General features: G+C 45.9%; 1 protein-coding gene across 4 annotated transcripts in view; it reads left to right on the top strand.

The window, feature by feature from the left end:
* UTP20 (UTP20 small subunit processome component) overlaps positions 1-20298 on the top strand; it is a 65684-nt gene extending 45386 nt beyond the window's left edge. For 2 of the 4 annotated variants that reach the window (XM_082308633.1, XM_082308632.1), the window contains 22 exons: positions 268-557; positions 1052-1191; positions 1670-1826; positions 2621-2719; positions 3306-3473; positions 4192-4358; positions 5291-5432; positions 5729-5845; positions 6664-6834; positions 7633-7761; positions 8252-8362; positions 9152-9231; positions 9974-10043; positions 11077-11259; positions 12179-12310; positions 13731-13863; positions 15053-15252; positions 15599-15670; positions 16460-16732; positions 17431-17557; positions 19540-19685; positions 20060-20298. In XM_082308633.1, coding sequence (XP_082164759.1) covers positions 268-557; positions 1052-1191; positions 1670-1826; positions 2621-2719; positions 3306-3473; positions 4192-4358; positions 5291-5432; positions 5729-5845; positions 6664-6834; positions 7633-7761; positions 8252-8362; positions 9152-9231; positions 9974-10043; positions 11077-11259; positions 12179-12310; positions 13731-13863; positions 15053-15252; positions 15599-15670; positions 16460-16732; positions 17431-17557; positions 19540-19685; positions 20060-20215 — 3263 coding nt within the window. In that variant the 3' untranslated portion in view covers positions 20216-20298. Of the gene's footprint in view, positions 1-267; positions 558-1051; positions 1192-1669; positions 1827-2620; positions 2720-3305; positions 3474-4191; positions 4359-5290; positions 5433-5728; positions 5846-6663; positions 6835-7632; positions 7762-8251; positions 8363-9151; positions 9232-9491; positions 9513-9973; positions 10044-11076; positions 11260-12178; positions 12311-13730; positions 13864-15052; positions 15253-15598; positions 15671-16459; positions 16733-17430; positions 17558-19539; positions 19686-20059 lie in introns of those variants that run through there. The other 2 variants (XM_082308634.1, XM_082308635.1) reach the window with 2 other exon arrangements.
* Positions 20299-20907: the final 609 nt, after the last annotated feature.

The raw sequence follows: 20907 nt of genomic DNA, 5'->3' as shown, positions 1-20907 counted from the left end.
ATTGACCTTTGCTAAGCTGTCTGTGAAGTTCAGCTGAAGAGCAACCTAGTCTTTGCTTTAAGCCTAGCCCTGAGGGGTGATTATCAGAAACCGGCATGCCAGAGCTTCTCTACCCAATAAAACAACTCTGATGTTTAGTGATTGTTTGCTGTCACTGATGATAGGTGGGAGCTTTGTCCAGACCAAACCCATCACAAGAGTCTCTTTTAAGGGCTCAATTTTTGTGGCCTCCTGTATTTACCTGTGCTTTTGACAATTACTTGACAGAAGCTACTGCCATGGACCTTGAGCCAGTGGTGGAGGGTGAAGAAGCCATGGAGCTGGAGCAGAGTGAAGGGGAAGAGGAGGTCATTGAGGAAAAGAAAGGGAAGAATCTCCCTGAGGAGCCAGCAGAACCTGAGCAAGCAGCTGAGACATCTGAAGATGCTGAGCAAGTGACCAAACCTGTTTCTTTCTTACCCCGAAATAAGGAGGAGCTGGAGTGTCTGATCAAACACATTCAAGATACAGTTACAGTCAACATCTTGCCTAAATTGCACAGGTGTATTGTTGCAAAGGTGAGGAGTTGGCATTGGAAAGGTGTTTTGCAGCCTGGGCTGCTACTATAAAGGCTGGGGTGCTACTTCAAAAAGCCCAGTGGAAGTGCAGCATATAAAAAAAAACGTAGGCACAACTGGGGAGAGACCACCTGAAAGCAAAAAAGAGGCTTCATCCCCTTTAGTGTGTCATGGAGATTACTGACAGACCCTCTGGTCAGTATCCGTGTGGTGTCTTCACTTCCCTGCTGAGAACTGGCTTGAACTATACAAGTGAAACGATTCACTTTGTGCAGGCTGTTGAAAAGTTCTCAGCCACTTGCTAGCACCCAACTTAGCTTCTGTATTGAAAACACAGGGATTCATCTCACATGTCCTTTAGCTGTCTGGGTTTTTCCTGTAGTCGGCAGAGGACAGCAGGTTGCCTTGTTCACCTCTTCTAGGGTTTGTTGAGAAAAAGCAAGATTTGTTTATGTATATTAAAAATGCATTGTGTCTTTCTCTGTCTTAAAAAGGTTAAAAGAGATGAGGAACACAAGCTTGTGAAATCTAGCGCTGTGAATGATGATGAGGTAGTTCGTGTTCCATTAGCTTTTGCAATGGTCAGGATGATGCAGTGTCTTCCTCAGGAAGTGATGGAAGCCAACCTGCCAAGGTAAATCCTATCAGAGCTCCTTACATGCTGTTCTTTGTGCTGGAAATGAGTGCAGGTACCTTTGTCAAGCTGTGGTTACGTACAAGACTAAATCCAAGAGGGGCATCCTAACAGTCCTTAAATACTTTTTTGGAAACTCATTTTCCTAGTGACATTCCCCTCTGTCAGCATTTGACTTCTCTAAAGCTAGGTTTGAAAGGAACGTGGTAAGTCCTTAAATAAGAGCAGAGCTGTGAAGCAGGGTGCAGAGGTAGGGGTGGCAGAGCTGCGGAGAGAATAGTGTACAGAAAAAAAGGACAATCTGTAAAGTATCTTGAAGGACAGTAGGTGTGTGTATGACTATACAGCCTTTCTGTGAGGCTGGCTTTGACTATAGCTCTGGTTGTAAAACATCCCTGAAAAGCAGCCTCCCTAGCTAGCAGTGTAATTAGTTCTGCTCTCTTTGGGGGTGCACTAAGCTGTCTATCTCCATTTCCAGCATCCTGCTGAAAGTCTGCACATTTCTGAGGAACAGATTTCAGGAAATCCGGGACATTGCCCGTAACACCCTCACTAAAATCATGGAAGTGTTGGGAGTGCGGTACCTTCTGTACATCTTAAAAGAGATGCAGTCTACTCTCGTCCATGGGTACCAGGTAATGCTGAAATTCTTCCTCTTCTACTCTCTGTAGGTTTTTTAAACATATTAGGAGGAGAATCCAAAGGGAAGTTGCTACTGAAATTCTTTTGCACTGGTAGAATAGCTTGGTATAATACGACTAAATACCATTGCTAGTGCCTACATGAGTCTTTGTTATGCCAAGTGTCAAATGAGGGTCTGTACCCAAAGAACTTAAGAGTCTAAGCAGGGAAGAAGAGAGGATCTCCATCTTCCCAGTGAAGAGCTGAGGTTTGGTGGTGAAGGATGAATTTCTGATTCCCATAAAATTAGTGGGAATCTTTCCAGTAAGTTCATTAGGCCCAAGCATGATCTGAGGTGAGTTGCCGCAGAGACTACACAGACAGTATGTGGTGATGCTAATTGAAGTCTTGCTTCCTAGATCAAGAGCCAAGGCTCTGACTATTAATTCGTCTTTCCTCTTTCCACAGTGGTTTGGGTTAAGAATGATTTTTTTGTGAATTACCACAGTGGAATAGCGTGAGCTTCTGGCTGCTTTAACAGTCAAAGTGCCAATTAGCACAGCCTAAAAATACCAGTAAGAGCACTGGGGAAACAGGAGGTTTTCCTGCTGGTGTGTGGAGGGACAGGGGCCCTCTTCCTGATTGCTGGTACATGGATTCTTGTCCTCCCAGTGACTTTTTTCTGTAACGAGCACTCAAGTGCAGTGTGTGAGTTGTGATGTCTCTGCTGTGGGAGTCTCCCCATCCAGTATTATTAAAAAGGTCTATGCAGGGGGTTGGAAACATGATCTGTTCTCTTCTTCTCTAGCTCCATGTGCTGACTTTCACTGTGAACCTGTTACTGAAGGGCCTTACTACCAGGCTCAGTGCTGGTGATTTGGACCCCTGCTTGGATATCCTGATTGAGGTAAAAGCTATTCAAAATCGAAGGGAAGAGCATCATGAAGTGCCTGGAGCAGGCTCTGGGTGGAGAAGGTGTTGCGTAGATTGTCTTGGACTTGGTGGCAAATGGGGCTGATTGTGTGTGTACTGCAAAGGAAGGAGACTGTTTTCTACTGAGGCATCAGCAGACTCCTTGTAGAGTAGAAAAGTATCTCTGGAGCTGTATCCTAAGCCCTGCACCCTGAGAGGGAATGGATTTGAGATTAAGATAGCTAACTATGTTTCCCTGTACTCTAAATGGCTGAGCCAGTCAACAGACAGCTAGTCAATGCGGTCCAGGGAGCCCAGTAGCTCAGCTGGCCACCTACATGGGGTATATTTGAATGAATCACACACAGAGGGGTGTGAGAACAGCTTCTTCATCAGGGGTGTTACCTGTCAAACTGGGGTGTTTTATGTTGACAAAGGAAAGGTAGACATGATTTGTGGGAAACCTGGAGAATTGTTTTTTCTGTGAGTGGGGGAAAAATAGTGTTATTCTGCTGGTACTGGAGGAATCTGGCTCTGCTTTTCTGCTCCTCTCATTCACTTCTCTTGCCTGATTTCCAAAGATTTTCAACCAAGAGTTGTTTGGGAACGTAGCTGAAGAGAAGGAAGTGAAGGGAATTGTCTCCAAGGTCATGGAAGCACGCAAGAACAAGAGCTACGATTCCTATGAAATTCTTGGAAAGTTCATAGGAAAGGGCCAAGTGACAAAACTTATTCTGCCACTGAAAGAGGTAAGAAAAGTCAGCCAGAGTCTTTCTTAACTCTGAGTGCTCTCAGTTCTGTATGGTCTAAAAGAAACTCTAGAGCCTCCAGGTGGCTACTGTGACATTTCCTATATAATCCCTGTTTGGCTTCCCATTTTTCTTTTGGAAGGCAGTATGCACCCAGCTCATAAAATGAGACTTAGCTATTGATGTCCAGGGTAGCAAATGGTGTTCTGGGAAGCTTCCCCCTCCTAGAGAGGCAACATCCCACTATGAGTTCTCCATGCCCTCTCCCTCTGCCAACTCTTGTTAATGCCATTTACTCTGGAGCTCCAAAGTCCTGGAAGCCTGCTCTGTGGTTTGATATTTTGTGCATGAAGGAGATGTCACCAAAATGTGTTCAGGCTCTGTCCATGTGCAATAATTGCCTTTTCAGAGATGCATTTTTTTTTTGGAGTAGAGTGCAAGCTCAGGCAGAAATGGAGCCCTGGTTTACTCATGAGCTCTGGAGTGTCCTGGTCGTGATAGGTGAACTGGCTGGAGTCTGAGAAGAGGCTGGAGAGAAAGGGAGGGATGCTGGGGCAGAGCTGAGGCAATGGGATACTGTTCATGTAGTGAGCTGGGGACTTAAGGCAGCAGGTGATGAGGGAGGAATTGTTCTGGCTTTTCCCATTATTTCTGAATATGGATGGCAAATCACTGTCCTCGTGTTGCCCTCCTGACTCTCATGGTTGTGCCTTTGCAGATTCTGGAGAGCACCACGAGCTTGAAGATAGTCCGGAAGGTGCATGAGGCGCTGCGTCACATCATGGCAGGGCTGATCTTCAATTCAGACATGAACGCAGAATCTCTTCTCCTCCTCAGTCACGGTCTCATCAGTGAAAACTTGCCTCTGCTCACTGAGAAGGCCAAGTGAGTTCCAGGATGTTATCCAGATGATCTGTTATCAATTGGGAGGTTAGCTTGCAGAAATGGCAGCTGTGAAATCTAACTGATCAAATGATCAAATGTATGAGGGTTTCCTTGCTTTCATTTGCCTTTTGTTTTCAATGTTAGTGAATTATTTGGGCAGTCAGGGGGCAAGGAGAAAGCTTGGAAATGGGAGTGAGCACTTGCTGAACTCATGGGAGTCTACTTTTGCAAGTGCTCAGGCCTTCAGTAAAGCTTTTTCACCATCTGGTAAGCTGGTATATCCATTTGGGTGTTTGGATGAAGGGACAAGGGGCAGTATTTAGAAGCGAGCTACAAACTGCTTGGGTTCCTGGACATCTTCATGGGGTCAGGAACAAGAGAAACTGTGGTCTGTCACTATCACTTTGGTGCTGGTGCAGAAGTCAGGGAGAACCATCAGATTTCCTCTGCATCTGGTGGTGTCACTGCTGAGAGCTGGGTCTGGGTGTCTTGCATTTCCTATGTTATGTAGGCCAGCTTGCTCTGGGATCTGACTGCTGTTTGCAGACTTCTTGGAGCAGTTTTTATAAGCTATCAGAAATTGAAGTAAATCTCAGTAAATGAAGTGCAGCGGGCAGTGGCAGGAGGTATATTTGCTTGAAGGAACTACCAAAGTTTGTCTGCCCACTGAGAAGAAAAAAGTGGGGATGTTATGCAAATCAGCATGCATTTGTTATCTTTGTAATAGTGATATTGCTCTCAAGTCTGAAAGTCCCGTCTGTCATGCTGCTCTGAAGTTTGTTTTATTTCATTGTGTTCTGGCTGTGACCTGCTTTTGCTTGCTGTGTGGGTAGCAGCTGAGTACGGTCCAGCTCTCTTCACTCCCAAGAGCAAGCTTGTTGCGGAGAGGGCTGAAATATGAATATTCTCCTTTACCATACACTCCTTTTCAGAAAAAAAGTTGCCCCTCCTCCAGATCCTCGGCTGCAACCAGAGAGCTGCCTCCTGCTCCAACCCACTCCCACCAGAGGAGGGCAGAAAGCACGTGTCAGCAGCAGGACTAACACATATATCTTGGTTGATTCAGGACTTCGGGTAAGGGTCTCCTCAGATACAAAGCTTTGCAGTCAAAATTTTTGTTAAGAGTATCCAAACGAAGGTATTCTGGATATGTTGTGTTAATAACATAGCCACTAGCCTTAACTTTATTTTGCATGTGGTAACTCCAATGGTGCCTCTTAGAGAGCTATAAAAAGCACTCAACCTGTTGCAGATATTAGAATGAGATATGGCGTAAATTCTGCTATAACCTGAAACAATGTGGGACCTTACTTGACTTATTTGAGTCCCAGCCTAACTTTGAGATGAATGTCCTGTGTTTTTTATGCCAGCTGCTGCACATGAGCCTGAAGAGGTCCAAAGTAAATTCTTCTGAGGAGCATGCTTTGGAAATGTTAGACCCTTTCGTTCAGCTGCTTATAGACTGCCTGAAATCTATGGATGTCAAGGTACAGTTCTGAGCTGGAGTCCGTCTGTTCTACTAAGAAGGGTCCTGCCCACAAATGTCATCTTGCAGTTGATCTGCAAGAGAAGAGAAAGACATCCAGTTTTCAAACCCGATTTCTTAGGTGTGCAGATTAAGTGGTTTGAGGACATGATATCCCAAGGCAGAGGAAGGATTGTGGCTGATGGAGGACTGAATGCTCTGCCCCTAGTGCTGTAGGTTCAAGTATGGACAAGTTCTCCTGGAGCATTTTCGTACAAGGACTTTGCAGACTTCGTAGGCTATCTATGAGGAGGTTCGTGAGGTCCTGTGTCTGCTGGGAGCGGTGTTGTCACAATTGTGGTTTCTTCTGATCCAGCTCTAATGTCTTTATTCTCAGCACCACAGCCAGCCTCCTTTTTGGGCAGCTTTGGGTTTGAGTGAGCCTAGGAGGAAATCTGTTAAACCTTGAGTTTCCCGGGAATGGAAGGCATGCCTCATACACTATCAGATACCTGGAGCACGGCTTTCAGGTGACCTGAGTTTTTAGCAGAGCAACTTCTATGCCTTGAAGGCACCTCTGCTTCAGAAAGAGTTCCTGCCATCTGCTGAATCAACATGGTGTTAATGTCTTTACCTAGTAAAATCAGAGAATTAGGGAGTGGCAGAAAGTATTTTTAGAACTGAGAAACCCTTTGTATTACATATGAATTGTTTGAAAGAGGTTGATTTTGTTAGCTAATTGCCTTTTACCACAGTTGCAGATAGCCTGACCACAGAGTGAGAAAAGTGTTCTGTCAGTGTCATTGTACCCACATGCTGTCCTTTGGCTCTGTCTGACAGGTGATAACTGGTGCTCTGCAGTCCTTAGTATGGATTTTAAAGTTCCCTTTGCCTTCTGTCAGTACGAATCTGGAGCCACTGATCAAGCAACTTTTCCTCTTGCTGAAAGAATTTGCCAAGACAGGAGTAGCCAAAGGCCAGAATTTCCACCTGGTTGTGAGCTGTTTCAAAGTAAGTCAGACCAAGCTCTGCTCTTTTCTACTCTAGGATTAACTTTGTAGAATGAGATTCTTTCAACTGCAGATCCCTGCTGCAGCTGTCCCTGGAGAGGTAGTCTGGAGATCAGAAGGTAGCAAGGGAAATGTGACCTTGCTGATTCTTTCCCAAGTGCAGACTTAAAGAAAGTTACCCCCCCAAAATGCACAGCTTGGATCTGAAGAAGCGTTTTTATAGAAGCATATTTGCCTTCCTTCTTCCTTAAAAGAGTGTCTTGTTACCACCCTGTCTTTTGAGAGGCATCAATTTTGTACTTAAGTAGCTTGCTTTTACCATGATTCATTGGAGTAAGCCCTTGCAGCTGAAGTGAGACAAGGGAAGGAGGCAATTAATAGTGGTATTAACTACTCCTACGGTGTGCAGTGTCTTCCTGTAGATGGCTTCTAAATGTGTTGCTGAATTAATTACAGCTTTATGATCACAAGAGAAAGTTAGAGTAATTCATGCTGAATGCCAATGCCAGAAGAATTTTCCCCTCTTCCTGGCTGTGTTCCGGCATCATGGTTCATGTCTGTGAGCACCCCTACTCATTTCAAGGACTAGTCTGAATTTGTGTATTTGATTGTGTTCAGTTTTTGTCTCAGAATTGCCAGCTGAAAGCAAAATGTGATGAGAACAGTGTTAGCTGCATGTTTCAGAACAGCAGTTTGTCTTTTCAAACCTAAGTGCTGTAAACAGCCAGGCTTTGGTGTGGGCTTATGTTTTTTTTATGGCGCCACATGTGTATTGACAATGTGGAATTTGATTTTGTAGTGCGTAACAATACTTGTGAAGAATGCAAAGAGTCAGATAACAAGCAAACAGCTCCAAGTGTTGCTTGGCTTTGCTGAAGAAGACATTTATGATTCATCACGCCAAGCGACTGCCTTTGGCCTTCTCAAGGTATTTCTGCGCAGCAGGTGTATGGGTTCTGTGAGCCACTGGAATGGCAGTGATTCTGCCTCTTAGCGAGAGGCTGTACGATCTCACATCAGGAACAGGCCACAGAATGCTGTTAAGGCTATATGGGGAGGGGAAAGCAGCAAAGCTTTCCTGTTTGACTTGTAGTCACTGTTTAAAATTGTTTGGGGGGCTGTTTTATGCACATGCATATGAGGATGTATTTGGGTCTAAGGATGTTTTTGCTAAAGAATCAACATCCCTGATCATTAGACCAGGTATTCTGTGTCTTCCAAAAGAAAATATGGATTTGTAAGCCACTTCTTTCTTTTTTTTTTTTTTTTTTTTTTAAGTTGCTCTGGTTGTGTTTGAAGATGTGAAAAAGTCAATGTTAGTGTACCACCTGAGACCAGTGTCGTCCCAGGTTGTAGTACTGCATCTCAGACTGTGCAAGCAAAACAACATGATTTCAGCTGTGCTTTCACATTTTTAGGCTATTTTATCCAGGAAGCTGATTGTCCCCGAAATTGATGATGTGCTGCAGAAGGTTGCCCAGCTGGCCATCACGGGTCAGAGTGAGCCGGTGCGAGTCCAGTGCAGGCAGGTTGGTAGAATGGAAAGTCTCTCATCTTACTTTACTTAACAGCAGTCCAACAGGCTAGAGGGCTTAGTGTGGCCATCTCAGCTCTGAGAGACATGTGCCTTAGCCCTGATAAGGCACCATTTCCTAACCCCATTTCCCCTTCTTACTAATCCTTGTCCCCTTGTTACCTGGCTGGCTTTAGTTCTTGTGACTGATGACGAGCAGAATCGCAGACTGCTTGCCTACAGTGAGACTGCTTGCCATGGCGTACCTTCAGAGAGCTGCTCAGCAGCGGTGACATGGTCCCTCCTTCAGAGGCTTTTAGGCCCATGTAACTAAGAGCTTTTCTGAATCCCAGCAGAAGACAATTTGCCACAAATCCATGATTCCTTCCCACTACTTCCTCCTCCTTTCCAAGCTAAAAGCAACCAAAAGGCAGAATTGGTTGCTTCATTTCAAGCACTGGGATACAGATGCAGCAGGAGCTGTGCCCAACCAAATAATGCATTTCCATAGTTACAGGATGAATTTTGAAGGATGCAGAATCTCTCGTAAGAGAAGCCTGCGCAAATCGCACTAGTACTCTAAAGACTGATCTGGCAGTTGTCAAAAACCTGCAGATCCTGTTCCAGGCATGGAGCTTGAGAGCAGTTGTTGCCCCCTTGTGTAACAGGAACTTACGTACGCAGGAGAAAGTGATGATTCTCATAAACTTGCTTCTCCATCACTGTGTTTTCTTCATAATCTTTTGACAAGTTTTCCTGAGTGTTTCTTGTAACTCCTCTCTGTGGCGTTGTGTTTTCTTTCCAGATCTACTTAAAATATCTTCTGGACTACCCCCTTGGTGACAAGCTGAAACCCAATTTGGATTTCATGCTCGCACAAATGGAGTGAGTTGATATTCCCGACATCTCTGTCGGAACAGAACCTTGTTGATTAAATGTGACTTTAGTGGCCACCTTGTGCGCCAGAGGGCTGTTCATGAGGAGGGGAGGGTGTGGCTGAAGTCTTGGTTTTCCTACCTCTAAAACACCTCCCTTTTTCAGAGATGAGCTGTTTGCTAAAGCAAGCCCTTTTTCTCTTCCCTGTTTCACAGCTGGCTTTGTTGTTCTTTATCTCTTTGTAAGCAGAGGTTCTGTTGTTTACTTAGTGGTTAACCAGCTCCACTGGCTGTGAACCAGGTGAACTAGAAAATCCAGAAAGAATAAGGGAAGGTGCATTTATGACTGCTGTCCCATGGCAATGGTCTCAACTGCAGTTGCAGGCACAGCTGAGATCAACTGCACCAATTGGGCAGGAGCAGTGTGCCTAAAACCTCCTTCTGAGCATGACCCCTCCCTTGCTCAAGGTGACAGTAGCTTACCGTGTTCCCCAGCACCATACCACAGCGCGGCTGTGCTGACTCAAGTTGGCTGGAGCCATTTTTCACCTGTTTGTCTCTCTGTGCTCGTTCTCTGGGAGATGGAGCCAATGGGCCTGTTGCTGTTCTTCTCCTAAGGATCAGACCAGGTCTGGTAGCTGTTGTAGAAAGATCCCTGTCAGTGTGTGTTTCTAGCATTGGCCATTCTTGTAAACTGTTAGCAACTTTCTAGAGTATTAACCCAGCCCTAACCGTTAATCATTTCCTCACAGGTATGAGTATGAAACTGGAAGGGAATCCGCACTGGAGATGATTGCGTACCTCCTTGACATGTTCCCACAGGTAACAAGCACCCCTTGGTGTTCGAAGCATCGAGCAGTTCCTGCGGGTTGCAGTAACAGCATTTTCAGAGCAGTTTATTTTGGGAGCACTTGGTAGTTCCTAGTATCTCTTCTCATGAGCAGAACATTCACTTATCTCCAAAGAACCTGGCTTTGCTCCAGAAGAGAAATGACATGCTGGAAAGTCTGCAGTACTTCTTTATCTAATGTGCTCAGTCTGCAAGTAAAATAAAGCTCTGTCAGCTGGAGTTTGGATAAACCTGATGGTGATTTATGCCAGGAAGAAACACAACCAGTTTAGGAAATGGGGTCTGAATAGAAAGTGAAGTCTAGAGTTTTCTAATTGTGGTGTTTTTTTAACATTCATGAGAGATGTTGTTGACTGAACTGATATGTGATGTTTTGTTGGCCTGACTGGCGAGGGAGGGCTTCTTAATGGGGTGGATCAAAATTGAAAGCTAAAAAATAACCGTGCATCTATGCAGGGTAACATACACAAGATGCTTAGCTGCCTTAAAGTTCTGCAGCTGGAGCTTGAGTGAGAATTCAGGAGACTGAGAGAAGTGCAATCAAGCAAGAATTTAGGAGGAAGGAAGAGAAATTCTGCACAGTAAGCTGTGCTTCACCACTGCCTGATTAGATTTAGTATCTCAACTTGATTCCCAGCAACTCTGTAAAGTAGCAAAGAGCTGCTGTCTCTGAGAGAAGGACCTTTGGGCTGATTGCTGCAGTGCTGAGGGACTTAAGCCTGTTTCAGTGAGAGTTAGGCATGAAAATGACCTTTAAGGTTTGACACTCGCGTTGCTGTCCCAGGGACATGTTAGCAAGTCAGAGCAGGGCTGGGGCTGCTGTACGCTCCCTCTGTGCTCCAACAACTGGATCATCCCGTCCTTTCAGTTCACCTGCCTTGACATGGACCCCACTCAAGACTGACGTTGTTCCTATATGCTGTGCAACAAATACCCCTTTTTTCCCCTTTAAATGCCAGAAGCTCCTTGGGGATGTGCGGTTGGTTAATGGTTGTTTCTTTCTAGGATCTCCTCCACAAATACTGCGGGCTGTTTTTTCTCTCTCTTTGTATGATGATGATAAATGATGACTCTGCCAAATGCAAAAAGATGGCGGCTTTGACGTGTAAATCTCTCCTCCGCAAGATAAGCAATGAAAAACAAGATCTGATGTTTTCGCTGGTCACAGAGTGGTTTCACAGCAAGAAGGTATTCTTTGGTCTTTTCACTGACCAGGTCTGGACTCTGGGGGCTGAGTAAGATTAGGGCAAGTGAGAGATTGCTAATACCAGGTCTGGTGGATTGGTGGGTTCAGTTATGCCTGACTTAGTAATTTTAGGAAGGGAGCATGGGCAAGACTCAGTTTAGAATAAAGGCTCTTTATTCTAAGAGGAAGAGGAAGAAATGATACAGCTTCATATAGCTGCACAAATGTGGGGAACTGCTGCTGCTGTAGGTCAGCCTACAGACTTCCCAGCTGCATTGCGCTGCTTTCTAACAGTTCCTCTTTTGGGTCAGGTATTTCACCAAGTGTAGTCTTTGTTCAGGTTAAAAGTTTGAGCAAATTCCTTAAAACTTTGGATCCCAGTAATTGGATTTTCGTGCTGTCTCTAGCTTAGACTTGTTTCAGTCTGTCACTGGCCGCTGGAGGGTGGCAAACCTAGTCTTGCAGGCCTCCCATTTTGATCTGGGTGCCTGGGTGTTTAGTTATTCTCAAACAGGACTCACATTCTGTCTCTCTGCACTAGTGGAGGAAGTGTTCTTCGACACTTCATCCTTTTCATCTCTAATATGTTCAGTTCTGTGTTTATAGCTGTGAGCTGCCTGTTGCGTTGTGAAGAATAAAAGAGTGCGAAGTAGGCCCCAGAGCTTTGCAGCTGGGAACTGGGATGGAAAAGGCCTTTCAGCATTCAGTTTTAGGGTTTGTTTTCAGGGATAACTTGTGCTGCCAGGCGCTTTTGTCCCTAGCTCGCAGCATCTCCTTTTTCAATAGTACTCTGAAAACCAGCTTCTCCTAAGATGCTGTTGCTACAGGCAAAAGTAGGGGTTGCTACCAGCTCCTGCACGTGGGAGCTGCAGGACTTGGTTATCAAGATGTAACAAGGGGTGCTATTCTTTCTGTTGGCAGAGCTCACACAGGAGGTTGGCTGCCCAGGCGTGCGGTTTGTTTGTTGAAGTGGAGGGAGTAATGTTTGAACGGCGGCTTGAAGCTGTCCTCACCTTGATTGAAAAAGAAATCAACCCAATTAAATTTGAAGACGTAAGTAATTTTTCCCATGCGTGAGGTTTGGGGAAGGAGAATTAAGAAAATGGAAAAAGAGAAGTGTGGGAGATACTTAACTGTTGAACCTACTGTCCAACAGACACAAAACACACACATTTGTTCTGAAGGGGACCTCACTGACCTAGAACCATATTTTTTGTCTGTAAGCCCAAATTTGATGTCATGTGTCACAGCACAAGGGGCGAAGGAACTTTGCGCAGCCACCTGGCCTGGGCCTGCAGCCATACTATGTAACCAGCAGATATATCGCTCCTTGCCCTGGCCTCTGTTAAGATCTCTGTGGGTGGAAGGGGTTCTTGAGAGAGCCCTCGAGTCTCAGGCTTTTGGTTTTTACCTGTATGACTTGGTGGGTTGACAGCATATCGCAGTATGTATGTCGAGATAGCTTTCCCTGCTTCTGGTCTTCCCTGTGGTGACAGGAGAGAAGGGACTTCTGGTTTTTTGTTTAAAGTGGAGTTAGAAGAAAAAACATGAGAAAGAATGGCAGGGTGCACAGGTATCACTGGGATCGGTTAGTATCAGTTTAGTTGGAAAACAGCCTGACAATCACACTGACAGCATCTGTTTAACTGGGAAATGTGTCTCCTAGCTGCAGAGATTTGTGTAAGCGTGGAAGGTCAGGAGTGCATCGCTTGTGACTGTCTGCTTTGTTCAGTGTTATCTACAGCTTTAACTTTCAAAGGAGTTCCCTTCCTGTACTTCAGACTATGGTTTTGTTTTATGGAAAATCTTTTTAGTGCACATGATTAACTCAGAATAACAAGGCTGCTCGAGTGGCCACATATGTCACTAATGTGCAAGGGCAACATGCTGAACAACAGAGAGCATCAGGGTATGTAAATCGGCAAGAGATGAAAATAAAATACCTGCAGTGAGGAGAAATTCAGTGTAATCACCCCCTGTGCTGCGACACGTAGGTGAAACACTGACTAGTTACATCAAGCCAGCTGGTGACTGCAGGCAGGATGAGGACCTGAAGGCGATTTAGTAAAACATCGTACGCAGTGTTGTCATAACAACGTGGGGCTTCCCAGGTGACACAGGCAAATCTGAGCTCAGCTTGGCTCTAATAATGAGAATCAAATGTGCACAAGTACACGTATAGACATAAATTATATACATTGTGTGTGTAATGTGCTTGCATTTAGAAACCTAAGAGTTTGTTACAGTAACGTCTGTATAAAAAACATTAATGATTGTAGTAATAATCTCTCCTGCAGAGGATCAGACTCCAGAGGAGATGCTTTAGTGGAGCTGCTCCTCTTCTGTTTCTTTTGGGAATTGGGTACAAGTCAGTCTTCTCTTTCTTTGCAGGGTTGGTCTGAAATTTATAAAGTAAATAGGCATTGTCTTCAGGTTCTCATAAGCATCTTTCTTGACTTGCTGATTTTATTAGATAACTGAAGAGGAGGAGGAGAAGGCTGCAGATAGGCTACTATTCAGCTTTCTTGTGCTGGTAACAAAGCTAATCACAGAGTGCAACTTGATTCAGTTAACCAAGAACAGTGACGTTGTGAGCAATATCTGGGGTAAGTATCAAGAATTATTATGGCTGTGTTACAGGGAAGATTCTTTGTGTACCATGTGGGTTTTCACACCCTAATATAAACAACTGAACTTTATCGTACAAGATTTGTGTGCTGCAGAATGCTAATATGTGGCACTTACTGGGCAGTGAAAGAGAAGATGTTAATGGAAAAGGTTACATGGCTGATGAAAACAACACGCCCTCTGTCTCAGTTGCTGGGAAGTATTTTCTATTACCTGAAGAGCAAATAGTTGCAAACTATTGCGTGTTTGATCATAATTACATCCTCTTGGATGAAAACGCTCAGTTCTCCTAGGAAGATGAGATTTTCTTGATGAGATCATACATACCAGCCAGCAGGCGATGACACATGGTAATAGTGCTGTAAATACTGTGTGTCTGCCAGGATGTTAAGGCCTGGAGGTTATTTGATTCAAGCAAGTTCCGTATGAGTGAGATTGTACAATGTCAGGCTGGCTTACTGGCATTTTGTTGCCTTGTTTTTAATTGCTTCATTTGCTGCTATCAGAAGGCCCGGGTCTGGCTGGTTAATGTCTTCGAAGAGTTCGGCCTGCCAGGCGCCTTTAGCGAGATAGGAGGTAACCCTTGTAAATCCTGGACTGCTTGGTGCTGTGCAGCTTGGACAGAGGCGAGACAAGAGGGCAACTCCATCTCTTCTCTGAAGCATCCTCAGCCTCCATCCAGGGGTTCGATCTGACCATCTGCAGCGGGGCCACTTCACCCGAGTCTCACAGCAGCCAGTCCCCAGACATCATGGGCAGATGAGCTGTGGCACTGAGTCCCTGAGGGGACCAGGGTTGCTGCAGAAACATGACTTGTCAGCCAGGATTGGAGCAAGTGTCTTTTTGGGCCGTGCCCACTTTTTCTGCACACTTGCCATCACTTTCCAGCAATGACCCCATCTTTGGATGTTTGGAAGTGCTGTGGATGCATTCAAGAACACCTGGTCACCGTGGGGACATGTGGCTACCTGTAGCTTTTTGCCGCTCTCTGCTTGGCTGGATAGAGTTGCTAGGAAGTCTTTGACTGTGTTCTGAGCAGATGAGCAAAGTTCATTTCCTTCACCTTTTTATTGTAGTACATGCTGTGGTAATTCTTGGAGGGACCTGGTTCTTTTTCTGCTCTCGCAGGACCAGCTCCTGTGCTGAAAGAAGTTTTCTTTCCCCCAGGTCATGTCCAGTCTCACCTGTGGTATCCTCACAGCTGGGTCTGGCTGACAGCTACGGAGATCTTTGGCTTGTTGTTTGCATCTTGCAAGCCAGAAGATCTTGTCAACAAGTGGAGGGAAAGAAAGGCAGGGAAGAGGAAAAAGACATCAACAGAGCTGTCTGCATCCACAGTCTTTTTGACTGCTGAACTGGACAAAAAGGTAATGGTGTCTGTACTGCTCCTCCCCCCCTGCCCATGCCCGTTCCCTGGCTGGGACATAAAAATAGTAGTATAGTTTGGCGTGCACATTTCTCTTTTAGTTGCTTGCCTGCTGCCTAATCCTGATCACTTAAAGCATTTGAGGAGGTGTCTCTGCTGCTGGGAGGGGGCTTCTCAGCAGCACAAAGATTCCCCTCTAGGCTGCAAGATGCAGGCAGAAGTTGTGCTGAGCCGATCCCTTGGCCTCCCTGGGGAACTGCCTTTGGTGACTGCAAAACACTGCTTTGAGTTTCTGCCACTGGCTCCCTTTCATGGAGTAATTCCCTTCTCCTTTTTCCTTTCCCTAGATGAAGGAACTTGTGTTTGCATTCTGCCATCAGCTGCAGTCCAAGTTCCTGGACCTGTCTCTGGGAGAGCAGGTAAGAGCAGGAGCAGGTCTGGGGCTGCAGGAGGGCACAGAGCAGGCCCTGGCCCGTGAGGGAGTGTTACATCCTAGTCAGGACAGCAGTGCTGCTGGCTGGTGGTGGCTCGGGGCAAATACAGAGTGCAGGGCCGGCTGCTCTGTGTTGAGGGCACCTGAGCAGGTGCATGTGTGAGGGGCCCAGAAGAGTCCCCCTTGTGGTGTCAGCCTGCTGGAAGGGCTGAGGGGTGGCAGGGACAGAAAGGGGAGGCACCATGCAGGGCAGGATTGGGGTCCCTTCTGTCCAGCCCTCCATCTGGGAAAGTCTGGCTCTGCAGCCCAGCCTGGAGCAGGCTGGGCAGCCAGATCCTGGAACGGGCATCCAGATCTCCGGTGCTGGTTCCCTTCAGCTGCACTGGAGCCTTTCCTGTTTGGTGGAAGCATTTAGTCCAGCTTTATGCTGTTGCGTGACGGTCTGACTCCACTGTGAGCCTGGTCAGAGATTTCCTTGTGGAGAGCCAGGGGCTGCTAGAGGTGGGAAAGACAAAAAGGAGCAGCCCAACCTCAGGGCTTGCTGGAGCCCAAAAGGCATGGTAGCTCATGGGGAAAGACTCTCCCAGACTGCAGGAGGATATTGAGGTGGGCCTTCCTGATAGGAGCAACATGCAGGGAGTGAACCCATTACAGCCTCCTGGGCTGGCCAGTTCTTCTTTCAGATCTAGCCTTGGCTCTTACATACCCTGGGCGCTGCTGGTGCTGACGCTGGGGGAACCCACAGTGACTGTCTACTCTGTTTTTTACACTTCAGGTTATAAAGAATTTGCTTTTTGTGGCAAAAGTTGTTTACTTGCTAGCCCCTGTGTCAGAAGAAGGTAAAGAGGCCGAAGGAGAACTGGGCTGTGAAGTGGAAGAGCAGGAGGCCTCAGAAGATGAGGAAGAGAAAGAAATTTCTGCCCAAGCAGAGGGAGAAAGAGAGGACACAGAAGAGAAGGGCCAGCCAGCCACATTGCTGTGGTTAATGAAGAAGCTCACTCTCATGGCAAAGCGAGAAGCAGCATACTCCCCTAAGGTCCCTTTAAAGGTAAGAACCGGCTTAGACCATCTGCTTTTGATGTGGTAGGCACTTGCACAGGAGAGTGTTGCTCTGGCTCTCTGCTTCCAGGGCACCAGCTGTAGAGGGTGCTGAAGTGAGGATTAGTAGGTGCCGAAGAAACAACAAGCATTTCTGTTTGGGATTCTCAGGAAAGGCTTGCGCCAGTCTGCTTCTCCTTGCTGTTGCTTCCAGCCCTCGTGTGGGGCGGTGGAAGGGTGGGAAGGCCAAAGGCACCAAGCTGAAGGGGACAGAGCACTGCCTTTGAAAGCCCAAGGGTGCAAGGTTTACGCAGGCAGGGGAACGGCAGTGTGGAGTTACTTGCTAGGAGAAGGGGAGGGTGTGGGAGAGCGTCAGGAAAAGCACTGTGGTTCCCCGTGGCGCAGAGTTAGACAGGCTGAGCTTTCATGTCTTCAGCTGCCTCAGTACAGGACAGTGGGAACAAGCCTGTTGTTCAGAGTGTTAGCAGCTGCCAACCCAGTGAAGTCACAGCTCCCGGGTTTACAGATCCCATGGGTTTGTGTCTCATTTAAAGGCTGTACTTGGCTGCAGTAAGACCTTGTAACAGCAGTGAGTTTCTGACTATCTGAAACAGTGCCTTGCCCGTTGAACAGTGACTCCTGCAGCAGTTCAGTTAGGCAGTTCCCTTCCAACCTTCCTTCCTTCGTGTCCCACACGCTCATTTTCAGAGAAGCTGCATCTTTAAGTTCCTGGGAGCAATCTCAGTGGATCTGGGGAAAGACAGGATCAAGCCGTACCTTCCAACAGTTCTCACCCCTCTGTACAGAGAGCTGAACAGCACCTATGCAGAGCAAGGTAAGTGATTTCCCTCACAAAGACTAGCAAAGAGGTAAGCGTGTCAGAGCTGCGCCTCGGCACAAACACTGCCTGTCATTCCTTTTGTCTGTTGAGGCATAGATGTCATAATCCGTGAATTTCACCTACTTGCAGTCTTACCAAAATACCAGGAAAGGAGGGAGAGTGTTTTGACAGCTGAAACAAACATCTACATGTTGACAAAGAAAACAGACTGGACTAAAGTTAGGCAGGCTCCGACATGCAAGTGAGTAAAGCTTGAGCATGTGATGTAGTGGAAAAAGTGTAGTGACGAAGGGTGGATTTGTGGTGACAAGACTCGTGGAGTCCTTGCTGAGGAGAGGAACAGAGTGTGGGTGTTACGGAAGCCAGAACAAGGCTGTTGCTAAGTAAGTGCCGTTCTTTTTGAATTGCCATGTTAGGTCTGCTGTGAAGCTTAGGGGCATGAAGATCCATGCCCTGTGGTTAAAAGGGTGTTTCAGTTTTAATGTAAAACAGGGTGTGTTTTATGGCAGATTCTGCTGCTGTAGAGCAAGGGACTGTCTAAGTTGGACTCGCCAGTTTGGTGGTTGCTTGATGTTTTCCCCGAGCTCCCTCTTTTGAAATAGAGAAAATGACCTTTAATGTCTGCCATGTGTGCACAGTGACTGAAAGCAAAGTAACCTTTGCAGAGAGCTGTCTGCTAGGGGAATGCAGCACGCGGTGTCTGCAGGCAGGCATACGCCTGTGAAACCGTGCACAGAATTCCTCCCTTCCTCCCGAATGAGACCAGGTCACTCTGTCCTGCCAGGTACCACCTGAGCAGCAACACTCGTGTCTCCCTGGAGATCCGTGTTTCTTTAAGAGATCTGAAGAATTCATGCCTGGTGGAGGAAAGACAAACCAACTTCCCATTTAAACACAAGAGACTCTTGGCTTAAGAACAAGACACCGGTGTTTAGATAGTTCATGAAAATGTGTTAAGTCAGTCAAGCAAAATCCAATGATGTCAGGAAAAGAACAGACAACAAAACAAAAAAAAGAGTTATATTACTCTAAATATGTACTTTGTATCTGCCATGAAAATTCAGTGTGCAGCACTGGGTCCCCACATCTCAGAAAGGATACAAAAGAACTGAAAACACTTGGAGGAGGGCAGTAGCAGTGTTCTAGGTAAGGAACAGCTGCCTTGGCTACCGTTGTTTTTTTGTTTTTTTTTTCCTTAGCTAAGCAAGTAGGAGACTTGGAAAAGATACGGTGGAGATTGGCAGTATTGTGAGTGGATAAAGATCAACTTTCTGCTTTCTCTGCCAGCACAAGAACCAGGGGCCTTCAAATGATTTTTCAGAATAACTGCAGAGATGGTCTTTAACACGATAGGGGGTGCAGACCCAGGGAACTTGTCGCTGAAGGATGTTGTGGAGGCAAGCAGCTTACACAAGCTTCTCTGGAGGCTGTACAAGCACGCGGAAGAGGGATCTGTTGGAAGACTGAGGGGAACGTTTGCCCTTAGCATCTCTTTGTAGCCTTTTTCCCCTCCAGTATGTTTTCTTTCAGTGAGTGTAGTTAATACACTGTAACTAACTAGCCATCCTAACCATTAAGCCAGCCCTTATTGTGCGTACTGGACGGAGATGCTGACTGACAAGGCTGGAATCATCTCCTGTTTCCAACAAAGCCTATTCCCAAAGAGCCCTGGTGGCTCTCTACAGCAAGCCACTTTTAATAACCTCTGGGGTGCCGTTATCCTTCTGAAAAAACCTTTTGCTTCTCAGCAGCGTTGTTTTTTTGTTTGCCTGTGTGAAGCACCACTTGTGGTTCTCTGGGAAAGCTGGTGAAGAACCAGCAGATTTCACAAGTGCCTTTGCTCTGGTCTCTACAGTATTTTGGGCAAGATGAATCAGTACAGTCGTCCTTTAGTAAAGAAAGAGGAGTCCTTCCTGGGCTCTTGGCTTTCATTCCGTATGCTGAAAAGATTAAGCAAGTTAATGTTGTTTTATTAGATCCAACACTGAAGAACCTTTCCCAAGAAATCATAGAACTGCTCAAGAAGTTAGTTGGACTGGAGGCTTTTTCGCTTGCCTTTTCTTCTGTGCAGAAACAGGCCAACCAGAAAAGAGCCATGAGGAAAAAGCAGAGGGCTTTGCAGGTAAGATTCTGCTTTCTATTCTGGGAAGAAGACATAGGGTTTCTGTAAAGGCTTGAGAGCTGACCGGGAAGGTGAGTTTGAGGAAGAGCTTCGTCCCGAATTGAGACGGTTTCATTTTTTTAATTTCTGAAACTTCACAAGAAACTAAGATCAGCCTCGTGGGTAGGTTCTGGCTGGCAGCGGTGCCGTGCCTTCTGCTTCCCTGAAGAGCAGTGGTAAACCTGGGCAGAGCAGCCAGAATACCCCCAGTTTTGAGGAGCCTAAGAAAACCCGTGCCTTGTCTTACCAGTCACCGGTTTCTTAGGAAGCACCTGATGTTCACAGGGACGGTTGTTCGTTGTAACTTAACAAACAAATGTCTTGGTTTTCACTAGACTGTAGCAAACCCCGACATTGCTGCAAGGAGGAAGCTGAAGAGACATAAGAATAAAGCAGAAACCAGGAAGAGAAAAATCGAATTCCTGCGCCCTACCTACAAGGCCAAGAGACCTCGAAGTCACGCGCTGAAAGATTTAGCAATGGTGGAATGAAAAGGCTTTTCCTTCCTGGAGGATTAATTTATAAAAAGTAATTTCAAGCTAAAGAACTAATTACTGTTTGGGGTTTTTTATTAAAAAAGGTACTTACATATTTTAATTGTATTTATTCATATTTTTTCAGGTCCTCTTTTTCATCTAGGATCTTAAATAAAAGCTTTTCAATTTTTTTTCCAAACCTGTATATTTACCAGAGCATGTACAGTTGAATGGACAACAACCATGGTTTTTTATATTAAATTTGACTTCATTTTTAAAAGATGGGTTATGTGATAATTGCGTTCATGCCTGTGAACATCCTAGCTGCTGGAGAGAAAACAATCTGCCTCCTGACTTTGATTTGTCTTTCAGTTTCTGCAGCTGTACTGAGCAACTTATTTCTGGCTATACTGAGAGTATGGGAGTAACAGCTCATGAAGGTGGAAGTTAAATTCAAATTACAGCCGTGGCCCATCAGGGCAGTAGGTGGCTATTGAAGACCTTTATTTTCCTTTCAGAAAACCAGTGCTACGTTAGCAGCTAGAGATACACTATTTATCTCTGTTGCTGTACTTTACTGGAACATCGTCTCTCCACTGACGGATTCTGAAGTATAACATCAGCTTACGGAAACCTCTTTAAATGTTCAGCTATGTGGCTGTTAGAACTGGCAGCAGCTGACCTTGTTTCTGTAAGCAAGCAGCCTC

Source organism: Platalea leucorodia (genome assembly GCF_965183815.1).
Source record: "Platalea leucorodia genome assembly, chromosome: 4".
Taxonomy (NCBI): Eukaryota; Metazoa; Chordata; class Aves; order Pelecaniformes; family Threskiornithidae; genus Platalea; species Platalea leucorodia.
Note: the sequence above shows the minus strand (reverse complement) of the source record. Positions and strands in the feature narration are given on the sequence as shown.